The 16,914-nt window shown below is 39.0% G+C and overlaps 1 protein-coding gene across 3 annotated transcripts in view; it reads right to left on the reverse strand.

Annotated features, from left to right (window-relative positions):
• LOC143885330 (protein FAR1-RELATED SEQUENCE 4-like) overlaps positions 1-12,996 on the reverse strand; it is a 35,246-nt gene extending 22,250 nt beyond the window's left edge. For 2 of the 3 annotated variants that reach the window (XM_077389449.1, XM_077389448.1), the window contains exons 1-5: positions 12,763-12,996; positions 8,090-10,291; positions 7,171-7,239; positions 7,012-7,080; positions 6,858-6,925 (exon numbers count right to left, since the gene is read on the reverse strand). In XM_077389449.1, coding sequence (XP_077245564.1) covers positions 6,860-6,925; positions 7,012-7,080; positions 7,171-7,239; positions 8,090-10,279 — 2,394 coding nt within the window. In that variant the 5' untranslated portion in view covers positions 10,280-10,291; positions 12,763-12,996 and the 3' untranslated portion in view covers positions 6,858-6,859. Of the gene's footprint in view, positions 1-6,840; positions 6,926-7,011; positions 7,081-7,170; positions 7,240-8,089; positions 10,292-12,762 lie in introns of all 3 variants that reach the window. The other variant, XM_077389450.1, reaches the window with a different exon arrangement.
• Positions 12,997-16,914: the final 3,918 nt, after the last annotated feature.

Below are 16,914 nucleotides of genomic sequence, written 5' to 3' on the forward strand. Positions count from 1 at the left end.
GACTTGTAAGAATCATCAACAGAGGCGACTCGCCCATGCGACTCGACTCAAGAGTTGACTCGTACGACTCGTAAGAGTTTGACAACTATGCCCCTACTGAGTAAGGCACAGCCTCCACAGGCCACATATACATATCTAGTTTCACCACCCTACTAGACGAGGTTCCCAGTTTCACAACCCTGCTGGTTGAGGTTCTCAGTTTCACCCCCCACTGAGTAAAGCACAGCCTCCACAGGCCACATATACATGTTTAGTTTCACCACCCTACTAGACGAGGTTCCCACTTTCACAACCCTACTGGGTGAGGTTCTCAGTTTCACCCCCTCCTAAGGAAATTGAGCCAACCGCTAGTGACCTTGCAGCCTTTCCACATCACCTACCACGTAGGTACAATCTCACCAATTCATGGTAACAAGATATATGCAACATGATACATATCACTTTGGCCCACATGGACCCAATACAACAATAACCATGGTTTAATTCACGAACTAGTAGAAATGCTTTCATATTGAACATCAAGGCTATATGCATAGCTACAACATCAACATGATCAACAAGTGCAACTTGCTACCTAGACCTGGCAAACGGGTGGGTCGGGCCGGGTCAACCCGCGGGTGCGGGTCCACGGGTCGGGTGAGGAAATGACCCGCATTTTTGCGGGTCAGAATTTAGGTGACCCGCGGGTGTGCCGGGTCAACCCGCGGGTCACCCACATATATATATGGGATTGTAATAATTATCCGATTTGACCGTATCTGTTTTTTTCCGTAATTGTCATAACCTTTTATATTTTATTTGTATTTTTTTTCGTAATTTTAGAACTTTATAAACATTTCTAGGTAATTTTTCATTTAAAACTTTATAATTTAGCTATTTTACTTTTCCGAGTGTAATGATTACTTTTTTTTGTTTTTTTATTTGCTAGCAACATTTGCCATGTGCGCATATCGTTGCACGACGATGGCCACATGCCGAGAAGTTGCCATAGGAGAAGTTTGGTAGGAAATTCTTGTAAAATAAAAAACCGAAGGAAATGTTATCCACAGTACTGTTTTCTTATAAGCGCACTCTCACTTTATTAAAAGTATGGTATGGCCCACACCATAGGATGATCCAAACCGTCCATTAGATGGGCCATAGCCTAAATAGGTTATGCTCCAAAAATCATTTTCATAGGATGATCCTAACCCTCCAATCTGAATGTTAGAGGGTTGATCCTAACCCTCTATAGATAGGAGGGTTAGAATCAACCAAATGGAAATAATTTTGGGGCATAACCTATTTAGGCTATGGCCCATCTAATGGACGGTTTGGATAATCCTATGGTGCGGGCCATACCGTACTTTTTATAAAGTGAGGAGTTCCCTCGGAAAAAACAGTAGTGCTGATAACATTCTGAAGAAAAATTAAAAAATACGTAAAAATGCGGGTGCCCACGGGTTGACCCGACCCGACCCGTGTTTTTGCGGGTTGGGTCACCCGCGGGTTAGTTTTTCACGGGTCACTAAAACTTAGACCCGTGCCCGCAAATTTGCGGGTGGGTCGGGTCGACCCGCGGGCACGGGTCGCTTTTGCCAGGTCTATTGCTACCACATGACAACATACTTGATCCAAACTTTTCAAATCCATGTAACAATGCACAATGAATGATCTCATGCTTTTATTTCTAACAACAATGTTAGAAAGGTTGAAAAATCTTGAGCAAAATCGCTACACGTAGCGGAAGAATAAACCCTGTAGAACAAAATTTTTGCTCTAACCCAGGATTCCTAGGGACTAATTGATTTTATGGTGATTTAATAACCACAAATATAAATCACATACCTTTACTTGTTGTAGAGAAGAACACGTCCGCTTGATCTACTCCTCGAAAATTCGTCGGCGATCTAATCGATGCGAAACCCCAAGTTGAATCGATAGATTCCAATTGTTGCGCAAAGGATCTTGTGTACAACTCTTTGTTCACTTTATAATCTGATCTAAATAAGATTATAATATGTGAAAATATGTTTAGATAAATGGAGCTTATTTGGGCGATTGTCTTTGACCTTCAAAAGACCAAACTAGCTGATGGAATTGAGAGAAAAGAAGAGAAAGACTTTGGGGTGTCACTACCAATTTCCAGCACATTGAATTATGGGAGAGCTCTAAAAAACTCCAGCAATATGTCCTGTATATATAGAGTTTTCAATTGGCTTTTGCACAATCCAGAGTTTCTAGAGAAATCCCAAAAACTAAGGAAACTAGTCAAAATTGAAAGCACCAATTGGGAACTAGCTACCCCACTTAGGAAACCCACATGGGGCGCCCAAGGGAGCGTGCCTTGCTGCCAAGCAACCTTGGGTTGCCTCATGTGGTTTCCTTGTTTCCAATATTGTTTGTTCAATTATTTCATTCTCTCTCTCTCTCTTTCCAATTTCATCACATGTGTTGCTTTAATTTGTAAAAACAAATCAAGTAATAATATTCCAAATATTATTTGAATTCCAAATCGATAATGGTACACCACATGCGGATGGGGTGTGTGAACATGGGTCCCACCCAAATTCATCACATGTGGGTCCACTTATCCAATTCAAATTCCCATTGCATTTTATTTAATTCCCAATTATATTAATGCAACCCAATCCTATCCAATAGGATTAAAGCTCCAATATAATTTATGATATTCCCAAAATACCCTTATAGTTAAAACTTAACCATTTTGGTACTCCCAATGTATCCCATAGTGTATATACACCACATGTACATTGTCTATATCCTTTCAATGCATCCAATGCCACAAAACTAGTTCGTGTGAGCAACCAAATAAATGCGGGACCTCTATCCAATAGATTATAATAGGTCAATAGAGTAGTGAGTGGGATCGTAGCAGGGATTTAACGATAGATACTGCAGAACCCACAAGTGGGCCCCACTGCAATTATTACTCCATAGCTAATGCAACAATCTCATTGAGTCAATGGCCTCCATCGAAACATAACCCTGAAGATAACTGTCAAATCATCATACTCCTAATCACATCAAATGTGCAAGTCATTTCTCTAAGTCCATATCTGCCGAGTTGTGTCCTACGAGGGGTGGACATTAATTACCTCCTGGGCTCACTCATGGTATACCTTTCAGTCAAGCAGTGTCGGCCTGCAAATGCATTTGCTAAAACCATTTCAAAAACTTATTTTGTGAAATCCTTTTGATAAACATCTTATCAAATCCACGGCCAGGTATTTTTCTAAGCCAACTGCTCTGACCAAAACCGTAGATGTTATTCTATTAAATAAGCAGAGAATTCCATATCGGGTATCAATATTGACCTCGAAGGTTTGTCCAACACTCCAGTACTACCCTCTGGTGACTCCAATAAGAACCACGGTTAGATAGACCAAAAATGAGAGACTCGCCAACAGACCAATATGACCCCTTAGGTCAAAGGACATGTAAATGGTCATGTCTGGTAGAATAGCTCAAAGTTCTCCTGTCCACAAGCTATTCTAATGTGATTTTGTTCAGTACGCAATCTCACTGTCGTACCCATTCTATCTTGCTTAGGGTCCACTACCCAAATGATTGAGATAAATCACTCCACATCTCGTGCATGTAGGCAAGATAGATGCTAGTTGTGTACAGGAGGAAGTGTCCAACCTCAACCCCAACTAAGAACTACTAAGGTCTGCAAAGAACCGGAATATCATATCTCCTTGCTCCCTAGGATCTGTGAATCCATGAGCATGAGTTTACTACTTTGCTACCTAAGGACAAATATGTCTCAATAACAAGTAGCATATCACACATATTTAACTTTTAGTACCCATAAATGTCATGAAAAAAAAACTTTCATTGACTAACATGCGAAATATACTACATTTTAGGGCACCAACTCTAACAAACAACCCTCCAATTCTCTAATCTAACAAATAAAATGATGTTTAAACATGGCACATGATTTTATTAAACACTATTATAGGAAACAAGCCACTCACCAATAGTCGTTCAACGATTTTTCACGCACAAGCTTGAACCCAAGGACTTTCTCTTCACAAGGATCTCCTAAAATTCATATTATTTGAATTAGGGTTCCAAACAACAACCATATGGCACTAAAGAAGTTCTAACAGACCCTAAAAGGTCTGAGAAGAGACCAAACATCCTACTCGAACCCCAAACAACCCACAACCTTTGGGGGTGCTGGCCGGTAGACCAGCCCTTGCTTGATCGACCATCCAAGCCCCTTTTTGGGTTCAGTTAAGCATACGGATTTTTCTTGTAAAAACTGTACAAAAATCATGGTTTCCCCTCTATTAAACATCTACAATTACCTACTTGAATACCCTTTAATCTTACCTTGATTTTTAAGTTTATTAAACATGAAAAGCTTGACAAGATCTTTGGGAAAACGAATTTCCAAATCCGGGTTACTTCTAAAATAAATCTAACAATCCATTCCCTTCTCTTGGAAATCAAAATTCTTTAAATATAACAGTGATTTGACCCATCAAGATCCACCCCAAATTCATGATTTTTATCATAAATCCCCATGCCAACGTAGATTAACACAAAAAACTAGTTGGATGGGTTTTTCTTTTAATTTATCAAGCCCGCAAACTTGGAATGGATCTTGGTTCTACTAAACCCCCATTAGTCCCTACAAGTTTATGGAGGATTTTAATACTTTAAACAAGAGCAAGCAAGAATTAATCTTGAATTGAATACATACCTCAAAAAGGGAAAACTTTTTTCGTATCCTCAATTAACAAAGCTTCCACACGTTTTCTTTGTAATAGGGTATTTCTGTAGGTTTTGGTTTAATGAGAGATTTTTTACTCCTTTAATAAGAGTCCTAGTTGTTTAGAATAGCAAACCCTAATTGGGTTAAACTAGGAAACCTTCCTAGTTAATCTCTTATTTGATTTGGTTTTTTTATATAACTTGGGACTGAAATACCCTCCCAAACGATTTTTCGTTTTGGGCTATTTGGGGCATTTCATATATAAAAGGAACAATAGGGGTGAAAAGGATGGGTGAAAATTAAGGTTTTGGATCCTAAAATATGTAATTAGATTGGAAAAATATTTCTATTAGGTTTAGGGTAGGTTTAGAAGGGTGCAAACATATGCCGGGAAGCTGTCAAATGAGTCTTTACACAAAAGGAGAGAGACGCGGGATAGGGATGCATTTGAATGATGTTTCTAAGGTAGCAAAACTATTTTTCATGGATATTTTAGGCTTTCAGGTAAAAGATAGGTGAACAAAATAGTGCAGGAGTGATTTAGGTAAGATTAATTGAGGTTTGGGGTTTCCGGGAAGGTGGTTTATGGAAAAAACAGAAGTAAAATGAAAAAGAAACATGAAAGAGAATGATAACAAGGTCAGAATCTCACCAACAAGAAGAAGAAAAGAGAAAACAGAATTGGTGTAAGTCATAGATTACCTAAGAAGAGATTCTAGGCAAAGAAAGCCTCTCCTCTCCAGGGAGAAACACAACATATTAAAATTATAATTGGATCATGTAATATCAGATAAGAACAACAAACAGGATAAACATGATAAGAGCAATAATTTACATTAAAATAGCAAACATCAATTAAAAACGGGACTCAAAGCAATAAACAGGATAAAAACCATAAAGGAAAATGATAGAAAGATCTAAATGCTACATAATATTAATTTTTCCTTTTTTGTTTTGGTTCATCTTGACCATCTCAGTCATTGGACTTTCTCCTTTTTCTAACAAATCTACACCATTCAAAACAAAATGCAAGATGATATTAACAACTACAGATTAGAAAAGACTGAAAGGCAGGAACTTAAGATAGTTGATGAAAAAACTACTGCTAGGAAACAACAAATAGTCACGGTGAATTGAGAGACGTGAATATACCAGAGGAAATTAATGATTAAGAAACAACAAGTGAACAAACTAAGATGATGCATAACCTAAAAAGAGTAGTTCAGTTTAGCAATGAGAAGGAAATTTCAGCACAACACAACATCAACATCAGGTCTTGAGTTGTTTTACCAACAGGTTGTAAAAAAGGAATCATATTCCACATACTACAAGAAAAACGACTAAGTCTACCACCATCCATACATTTCATTGGAGTTGGAGACATATTAAAGAAAGGCCCACTACATACTGTTATTAAGAGTTTCTATGCGGTGTCCGCACGTTGGTGCGCATTTTTTTCAAAAAGAAAACAGTGGGGCAGACCTTGTGCGAAGATCCAACCATTCATTTGCCGGGCCCCAACATAATGAGTCTGTGCCCCAAACATCATCTCCATAGGACGATCCTAACCCTTCGTCTTCATTCGTAGGGCCCCAACATAATTAGTCTGTACCCTGAATAGAAGGGTTAGGATCATCTTATGGGGATGATATTCGGGGTACAGACTAATTACGCTGGGGCCCAACGAATGAGGACGAAGGGTTAATCCTATGGAGATGATGTTCGGGGCACAGACTCATTACGTTGGGGCCCAACAAATGAACGGTTTTGGATCTTCGCACAAGGTCAGCCCCACGGTTTGTTTTTTTTTTTTTGCAAAAAATGAGTGCACCTACGTGCAGACACTATATCAAAACTCCTGTTATTGCATACTGCTAAAAAAATAGTATTATGCATGTTACTAGTTACTAGTACAAGTACACTAGAATTTGTTCAGTTACTGCATACCACAGCCATGCCTAAATTCACAAAATCGAACAAAGCACTAAGATTCTGCAAGGAACTTATAACAAGACCAAAATAACCAAGTTTACTGAGTAAATAGTCATAAACTACACCAAAAAATGAAAAGCAATCATGCTATTAGATCATCATGAAAACCATATGGATACCGTGAAAGTGAATTTACATTTAGCCATTGGTAAGGCTCCACACTGAATAGGCAGGAGGAGCCAATGCTCCCACATCCAACTGTCCCTGCAACAAATTTGAACCCACTCTAAGCAATGCATGCAGTCAAATTAGATAAGAAATGGACAATGGCTATATCAGATCATGCCAACCATTAGTTGCAACGTCTCTCGCGTGCCACATTGATTGCTTGAACTCGGTACTCCAGAATTCAATTGTCCCTGCAACAATTAAGAAAAACCAACTTAAGAAATGCACTCAAGTCAAAATAGTCTAAAAATTAGACTCTGTCTAAGGTAAGACTGTCAAACCATCTGATGAGAGCTCTCTTGTGTGTTACACTGATTTGTAACACCTGATGCTCCAGAATTTAATTGTGTCTGCAACAAATATAAGAACCCACTTCAATGAATATACTCACTTAAGACAGTGACTACATACAAGCATGGTTTTAAATTTCGACCGAAATCCGAAATTTTGGGTTTCAGTCGGACCGACACCGAAACGTCATATACCCGAAATAGTATTTTATTTCGTCCGAAATTTCGTCAAAAATTCTGAAATTTCACCCAAAACCTTCTTTTTTTTTTCCTTTCTCAATTCATGGAATTAACAGAGGGAATATGAATATGAGGGCAATGGAGGATTTCCTCGGATGTTGGCTACAGTGTGGAGTGGAGAAGACGGATGTTTTTTTCCTTTCTCAACACATGAAATTAACTAGGATTTCCTCAACGCTACAGTGGAGTGGAGAAGACCGTGGGTCGTCGGTCGGATCAACCTACATCCACTGGGCCTAATCTAAACGGCTCTCATTGGTTGGAGGAGAGGCAAAGAAAAGGGAAGCATCGGTGAAACCAAAGAAATTAAAGGAGGTGGACAGCTGGAATACATGCAAGCCACGTGGCCCACATTTGCAATATAATATAATTTAATAGTTTTCCTAAAGAGGTGGTACGGGCGGATCCTCCGAGAAGGGTCCTTCACCCCGATTGACATGTGTAAGTAAGAAAGGAAAAAATAATAATTTAATAGTCTTTCCGAAATTCGGCCGAAATTTGGTATTTGAATAAAATAACGTTTTTATCGTTTCGCCGAATTTCGTTCGAAATTTTGATTTCGGTGGGGTCCGAAACCGGTACCAAAACCGAAATTTAAAACCATGCATACAAGTCAAAAAAAAAAAAAAATTGTAATGTTAGTATGTCAAACCATTAGATTGTGACCAACCTCCTTGCATGTAGCAACATTGTGACCAGTCTTCTTGCAATGACTACACGTATATTTCTTCGCCTTGGTAGAGCTCTTCTCCGCTCTAGATCTCAATTCCTTATCAGGCTCCTTCGACTTCAAGCGATCAGGATCAAGCTCAACAAATACACCTTCCATACCATTTGCTTGATTTCCTTTGTTAACTTGTTGATGACTATTACTAGGTAAAGCAGTTTGTTGAAGAACCTTCTTTTGAGATTTGTTCTCAGTTATAATTTTATCTACTGCTTCTTGTATAGCATGCAATGCTACACCATAGCTTTCTTTAGATAATGACCCTTCCTCCGCAATCTTAATAGTTCGTTGGCATAGGTCGTTGAAACGTTCCGTTGTAGTTTTGGGGCAGTCACTTTGAACATCGTCTTCAGCACAACATTGATCCAACACAGGCTTGCTTTTCGCATCCTTTGTCCAACGTTTCAAAATGTAATGAGATGGGATCTCATATACGCCCGATGCTACAAGGACTACCATTGAATGTCTACAGAGAAAGCCTTTGAACTCAAACAAACAGCAAATACAAGAAACTTTTGTTTCAAAACCATTCCATATAACTGTGTAGTCCTGTCTAGCTTCCAAGTCCCTCACTGTGTAAGTTCTGGTCTCCCCTTCCTGCTGAACGTTTACGGAATGGCAAGCAGCCATTCCTAAAACCTCGATTTGAAATCTTTTGAATATATCTCTCGTGTAAACAGATGCCAATTGCACTTCAAAAGGTGATGGGGTCTTCAATGGGGGCTTTGTTTGTAATGTCTCAAAATCGGCTTGAGCTTCCTTCTCACACCTCTTTTGTAAAGCTATGTCACATTTTTCTAGAAACTCTTTCAATGTAGTTTTGGAAGTCACATATGGATCAAAAAAGCAGCTTACACTTTCACTTCGGTGACATACAGACATTCCTGCAAAAAATGCGTCCTTCAAGTATGCTAGGACCCATTGTTGACGATCTTGATACAAAGTTTGAAGCCACTCATCCCTTGTCAGGTCAAAATTTACAATCAATTTCCTCCATCTCCTTTCAAAGTCATCAGCCGTCATAGAGTCATAAACACATTTATCAAATTTCTGCAGAAATTTCTCATGAGTTCTACAAACATGACCCAATTTCTCGCGAATCTTTTTTCGAATTTGCCATAAGCAAAAACGATGATGGGTTTCTGGAAACACCTCTGCAATTGCAGCTTTCACATCATTGTCTTGGTCAGTAATAATCGCCATTGGAGGCTGGTCGAACATCGCTCTAAGCCATGTCTTAAACACCCAAACAAACGATGTTTTTGTCTCCTTTGTAATCAGTGTGCAGCCAAGCAACATAGACTGCCCATGTTGATTCACTCCTACGAACATAGCAAGCGGCAAATGATATTTTTTTGTCAAATACGAAGTATCAAAAGTAACTACATCCCCAAAGTGAGTATAAGCCATTCTAGACTTCGCATCGACCCAAACTAGATTTTTCAATCGTTGATTCTCATCGAGCTCCATCTCATAAAAAAACGAGGGATCCAAACTTTGCATCCGCATGAAATGCTCATGAATAGCTTGTGGATCTCCTGCCGCAAGTAACTTTCCACGTTCATCATTAATATGATTTCTACTATCATTTTTCACGAATAGTATGTTTTTGCTTCCACCAGATTCTTTACCCAACATGGAAGCCATCTTTTGCCTATTCCGTTGTAGTTCATAACGTGGAGACTTCCAACCGTGTGACCTAAAAAACCGGGAATTCTGTGGATCAAGTTCATGGTTATGTTCCTTAACAAAGTTAAGTATAACCCATCTACCAGAGGTCATTTTCTTCACCTTCATCATTGCTTTGCATCCTATCCTTATGTCTGCTCGTGCCCTATTGGTTTCGCGAGGCTTTTTGAAACCATGTCTCACACATGCATACTCTCCCGCAATCAATGCTTTATCTGTCTTTGAACGACGGGTGGATTTTTTACTGATGCCAAAGCCCGCACGCCTAGCATATTCATTATAGAATATGTACGCTGCCTCTTCAGATTCAAACTTCATACCCAGATAGGGCTCTAAATTTGCATTTCCTTCATTTGCAACAGACTCCCTCAGAGGAGAATTATGTTCCCCACCCATGTGGGGTTCGACGTTGTCCGTAATGTCGGTGCTTTCCATATCAGACATGATGATGGGAAACTGCATAACACATTTCCATGTTAATTTTCACATATTATTTAAGCAATCAGCAACCCAGTGATGCTGATAAAAACCTAAACAGATAATAAACAGTGAACAGTGAATTCTAAGATATATATATATATATATATATATATATATATATATATATATATATATATATTTGTGTGAGAAAAGGGTTTCTGCACTTGAGCACAGAAACAGGACCGGGGGGGGGGGGGGGGGGGCCGCATTGCGGGGGTGATCCAAACCATTCATTTGGAAGGCCCCATCATGGATGGGTGGTCTACCAAAAATCAGCTCCATTGGATCACCATGGGGTGTCCATTTGTGGGGCCAAAAATAGACAGATACTGTTTGACCACAAATCTGTCCATTTTTGGCCCCACAAATGGACACCCTAAGGTGATCCAATGGAGCTGATTTTTGGTGGACACCCTATCCATGATGAGGCCTTCCAAATGAATGGCTTGGATCACCGCCCCAATGCTGCCCCCCCCCAAATCAAAAATGTAGTTTCTGTGCTCGAGCGCAGAAACCATTATATATATAAGGGATTTGCTAGGGACCATCGCAGAAGACATTTCACAGAGCGGCTGTTGCATGAGAAAGCAGCCACATAGGATGAATTAGACAAAAAGTGACACTATGTAGCTAGTCTAGTCTAACTTTTTGTCTATTTCATTTAATTCATCGTATGTGATTTGGTTTGGGTCACACGGGGCCAGCAGGAATTGGGGGAGTCCTTAGAGAAGATTCAGGGTCGGTTCAAAGGGCGTTTGCAAGTGTTTGCTGATTCTAATGAGACGGAGGTCCGTGCGGCTTTGCAAGGATTAAGATTAGTGGCGGGAGAAAATTTGGATAGAGTGATTGCAGAAGGGGATTCCATCAATGTGTTCAGGTGGTTAAGGTGGCCCAAAGCCTGCCCTTGGCGATTTGCCTCTTTCTTTGACGAAATTCAAGACATTATTAGCTCCTCGTCAATTGGTTTCAATCATGTTCGAAGATCCGCTAATGACTCCGCAGATAATTAAGCTATACGTGGTGTTAACTTGCAAGCATTGGAGCTTTACGATTTCCTTCCGCCGTGATTTTCCCTCTATTGTTTTTTTCATTGTTGTATTATTGATCTTGGTTCTTATTTATGTTTCTATTGTTTCTTTGTATTGGAGCATCTTGGTCTTTATATTAATGAAACTCCCAACCATTCAAATAAAACAAAGTGAGACTATGTGGCTGCTCTCTCATGCAACAGCCGGTACGTGAAATGCCTTATGTGATGGTCCCTATCAAATCTCAATATATAAATATAGGGAAATGTTATCAGCACAACCATGTTCTGATATTTGCACAAACACATCTTATCTTTTATTATTTAAAGAGCTGTCAAAGTTCATTACCGTTCCCAAAAAGCTCTGACAAGCCAAGTAAAAAAGAAGAGATATGCTGCATTTGTAAAAACATGGTTGTGCTGATCACATTTCCCTATGTGTGTGTGTGTGTGTGTGTGTGTGTGTGTATAATTTAAACACATGGCCTAATACTAAGCAAAATTGCAAAGCTGCTGCTCATAGAATTCATAAGAGAAAAGGATTTAAAAAGGAAAAAAAAGGTAGTACAGTAGAAATGAAGCCCACCAATTGTCTGTTACAACCATGTTCGCATATAAGAAGAAAAATAGATCATGATGATGTTCCATTGATATTGTCTGAAACCATGATTTTGAACTGAGGAAGAGAGGTCACGCATAACTGCCAACCACTATCTTTTACTTGTTTCCAGTTTCCAGTGTATTCCAGTAGCAGAAAATGAATCAAACCCAAGAAATATGATACACAATTAAATTGTATATGCAATGATTCCATACGACTACAGTCTCAGTATTCTGGTATGTACCTAGAGCTTTACAGAAACCCAATAACGTTTCTTTTGTATTCCCCTATTGCACTTTTATGCAGGCATAGTGTAATAAATAAATTCAAATAAACAGACGACATTGAAAGGGAGCTGATACCAATAACCCTTTATTTTGATAAATACACCCCATCTTTCATGTATACTATACTCTCCATAGCTGAAATTAGGTACGAAGAAGGGGCTATCAAATTTCAAAACGGAGTGGGGTTGTGGATATCAATTTCCGAAAAAGAAATTAACTTACAACACCACATAGAACAAAGTTAAATTCTTGTCTTGAATCGAAATGGAATCGATCAATATCTAAACATATAAATTCATATATATAAACAAAAAAGTTATATTCATGACCATTTTCACAATCTCCGTCACGAAAAATTTCAACCTTTTGGTTTAAATCGGAAGAATACCCAAACACAGAAACCCTAGAAAATAGAACGCTCATGAGGAAAGAGGGAAAGGTGCAAAACCCTAACAAGACGGAGACTGTGATTATGAGAATTGAATCAAATGGGCGAAAAAATCAGATGATGATTTTGGAGGTGGATTCTTACCGAAAATTGGGCGGATTTGGTAAAAGCGAATACAGAGAAGATGGAAGAAACCCTCCGTTTCGAAACTCTATTAGGAAGATCGAAATCAAAGTCCTTTCCGTTGTCTTACCACGTTTCGTTCCGTAAAAACCTACGTTTTCTCTCCCCTCCGCTTCTACTTCTTCCTACTCTCAGCTTCTCTTCCGAGGTCAGACTCTGGTAGAGGCAGATGCAAAGGGTACTCGCGCGTGTAAAATAAACAAATCGGGTTTAATTTTTTTCTCAATGGTACTCACAAATGCACACGTGTCTACTAATCTGAGCGGTGGACCCAAGTTAATGACAAATTCATACCAGATCTGATGGAAAGACTCATATATTAGAGATTTTACATGGGGCCTGGCTGTATATTCCAGGATTTTTCAAAAAGTACTGTACGGCCCACTTCATAGGATGACCCAAACCGTCCATTTGAGATTTTTTGTGTGTGGCCGGATAGTCCAATTTTTTTAAAAAGTACCATACGGTCCGCTCCATAGGATGATCCAAACTGTCCATTTGTTGGGCCATAAGATAAATAAGTGGTGCCCCAAAAAACATTACCATAGGATGATCCTAGCCTATACAGCCACACACCATAAAAATCTGATCATAATGAAGAAAAAAAAAGGAAAATGATATCACCCCTTATTTAAGCATTTCGGATGCATGGATTTTGTTTTTTGAGTTTACTCGTTGAAAAATGATGGACTCTAAGGCCTTTCATCGTATAAAAACTCCTGTTTTTTTATTGAAAGCAAAATTCCACGATTATGGTGCTCATGGACATGGATCCTGGCAATTTAACTTTGAGCAAATGCAATTAAGTCGATGGTTATCAAATGAAAATGCGTAGAATCACTTACCAGAAGCTATGGCTATCGTTTTCCTCTTGGTGGAAGGGATTCCTCTCAGAGTTTCTCCTTGGTCCACAACCAACGGTGATGGGACCGGTTTCCTCTTCTCTTCTTTGCCGTGGATTGCGGAGATCTAGAAACAAAAGTGGATATATGCAAGCAGGGGCCAAGAGTTTCTTTATAGATTTTTGTGGGGAGGAACACAATTCTTCTTCACGCTGGTTCCCCCTCCCCAAACGACTCTTCTTCGTTTACAACTTTTGATTTGTCATATCGAAGCACATAATCCAGGTCTAGGCACCCTAAGACGATGTGGATGTGGTACTTTCACTTACTAAAATATGTCCCACTCAAATTCCCCTCCTTTTACATTTCTACACCCTCTCACTCTCACCCATCGGCTACCATAGGCATCTCTAGAAAAGAGATTGACCCTCTAGCTCAGTGGTCAAGGCTCTCTTCTTCAAGTTGGAGATTCGAGGTTCAATCCCAGCTTATCTACACAAAAAGGTATCTCTAGAAGAAGAAAAAAACTCTAATGTTGTGCTCTTTAAACCTTCTCGGCAGCGCTTCCCTGCCTTTTTCATTACGAAGATCTTCCTTTCTCATTGCAAAGAAAAAAATGGAGATTAACATTAGGCAAATCCCACCTATTTCCTTTTTCTCCGATTTTCGACTCGTGAGTGGCAGTTGGATTAGATTGACATTAGTAACTCCAGGTGATTCTATTATGCCTATTTTGCCTACCCGAAGTTCGAAGAATGAGAAGCATTGAAGAACATAGCCTAAATCTCTCTCTCTCTCTCTCTCTCTCTCTCTCTCTCTCTCTCTCTCTACCACCACCACTATCACCTCGACCTCCACTTCTCCAACTGCCCACCCCATACTGACACAACCCCTCTTCCTCTTTGGAGAGCTAAGTTGCTTGGCCACTCCTTTATAGACCATGGGCTAGATGGTTGTCGTACTAGAGATGTTGAAGTGGACTGTGATGAATATGATGGGGCAACTCATACTTAGTCATCATGTGTTCGAGTCACAAGTGCCTAATTTGAAAGAATTCAAGAATATGTTGGTAGAGCTCATAACCTTGGTCAGGGTCTTTACCATTAGTGATTTCATACATTCAATTTGCGTGGATGGATTTTCAAGGGATTGATAGAGGAGCCACAAAGTTGTTGCACACGAATTTTGACATGTTGCTAAGTCAGATTATTGATGAACACACGACGTCCATTAGCAAGCACATAGGTCCATCGAACTTTCTAAATATTGTCATGGAAAACCGTGATAAACGACATATATTCTTCTGAGCTTCTAATTCCTTTGATTTAGGAATTAGTTCTTTCTATCAAGAGGTTGAAACTTCATAATTTTATTTTGGAAGGTATTTGTTCGTGGGTGGAAATGCCCTCCCCTATTATAATTCATCAATTTTTTTATTGTAGTCAACTTTTTTATTCTAGAATTTTATTTGAAAGTAAAACATTTGAAGCTGATGACTTGGGCTTTCCAAAGAAAGGACCAAATGATGGAGTCTTATTATTTTTAGCATAGATCAACCGGGACATGGACCCTTATGTCATAGTGTGACAATTTGACTCATCACATCTCCTTTTGCTTGACTATGAGAGGTTCAATGTAAGAATGGGGAAGTGGAGAACCTCTGAGAAGTCTAGAGTTTTGTAGAAGTTTCTAAGAGAAGTCTAGACATATTTAGACACCTCTAGAATTATGTAGAAAAATATTAAACCTTGTAGACATTTCTAGAATTATGTAGGAAATTCTAAAACCTTGTAGAAGACCAGAATACTTTAAAAGTAGAGTCATGCAAATATTCTAGAAGAGGGTTAGATATTTTATAAAGAATATATTTAGATTATTTATAGAATACTCCAAAAAAAGTGTGTAGGAATCGATCTTTAAAATGCCCTTGAGACCTATAAAAGGGGGAGAGCTCCTCATCTGTGGATCGCTTTAGAAAGTTATAAGCATCCTCTAAGCAGTAAAAGCTCTCTTCTTGAACTTTTTTTTTTATGTTCTCTTAGTCTAAGTGTTGCACTAATTGGGTAGAAGAATGACTTGTTCTAAGCATTGAGGTGCTAAGTGTAAGTGTTGCACAATCTTAGCTAACGAAATTGCTAGGTCTGAGACAAGCAATATCAGAACCAAAGTAATAAGGGAGGTTATTACAAAACAAAGATACTATGGCTATTATGGGCTCCGAAGTTGCTTAAGGAGATGTGAGGCATGATGCTCATCCCAAGCAAAAGAGGGGATAGTCTGTGGACATTGTGGATGTCATAGAAGATCGTCTCATGCTGTAGACACCCAATTTTGTTAAGGTGGTACTAATTGTTAGAATTTGTGCCATAAAATCCAGTATATTTTGCATGTTAATCAATAAAATTTTATTTTTATGACAATTTATGGGTACTAAAAGTCAAATATGTGTGATATGTTATTTATTATTGCCATATATTTGTCCTTAGATAGCAAAGTAAGAAACCCATGCTCATGGATTCATAGATCCTAGGGAGCAAAGAGATTGAGATTCCGGTTCTTTGCAGACCTTAGTAGTTCCAAGTTGGGGTTGAGGTTGGACACCTCCTCCTGTATACAACTAGCATCTATCTTGCCTACATGCACGAGATGTGGAGTGACTTATCTCAATCACTTGGGTAGTTGACCTTAAGCAAGATAGAATGGGTACGACAATGAGATTGCGTACTGAACAGTTTCACATTAGAACAACTTGTGGACATGAGATAGTTAAGCTATTCTATCAGATAGGACCCTTTACATGTTCTTTAACCTGAGGGGTCATATTGGTTTGTTGGCGAGTCTCTCATTTTTGGTCTATCTAACTGTGATTCTCTTGGAGTCATCAGAGGGTAGTACTAGAGTGTTGGACAAACCTTTGAGGTCAATAGTGATACCCGACAAGGAATTCTCCACATATTTTATAAGATAACATCTACGGTTTTAGTCAGAGCAGTAGGCGTAGAAAAATACCTGGCAAGGTAGATTTGATAAAATGTTTATCAAAAGAATTTCACAAAATAAGTGTGGAGTCCGATCCTGGAGGAGGCCCCCTCACGACCCACGAGGGTGGCTTAGATTTGAATTATTCTCTTTACTGGTTTATGAGTTTTTATTAAAGTTTCTCTTTTCTGTGAACTTGGGACTACAAAAGCAATCTGAATTTCACACAAAAGAGATGACCAGAGTCGCCACCTATGTAAGGGACCTAGGTCTAGGTCAGTTACCTGATTAC

The sequence above is a fragment of the Tasmannia lanceolata genome, unplaced genomic scaffold (assembly GCF_043159265.1).
Source record: "Tasmannia lanceolata isolate RefF3 unplaced genomic scaffold, GAP_Taslan_0.1 ptg000008l, whole genome shotgun sequence".
Classification (NCBI taxonomy): Eukaryota; Viridiplantae; Streptophyta; class Magnoliopsida; order Canellales; family Winteraceae; genus Tasmannia; species Tasmannia lanceolata.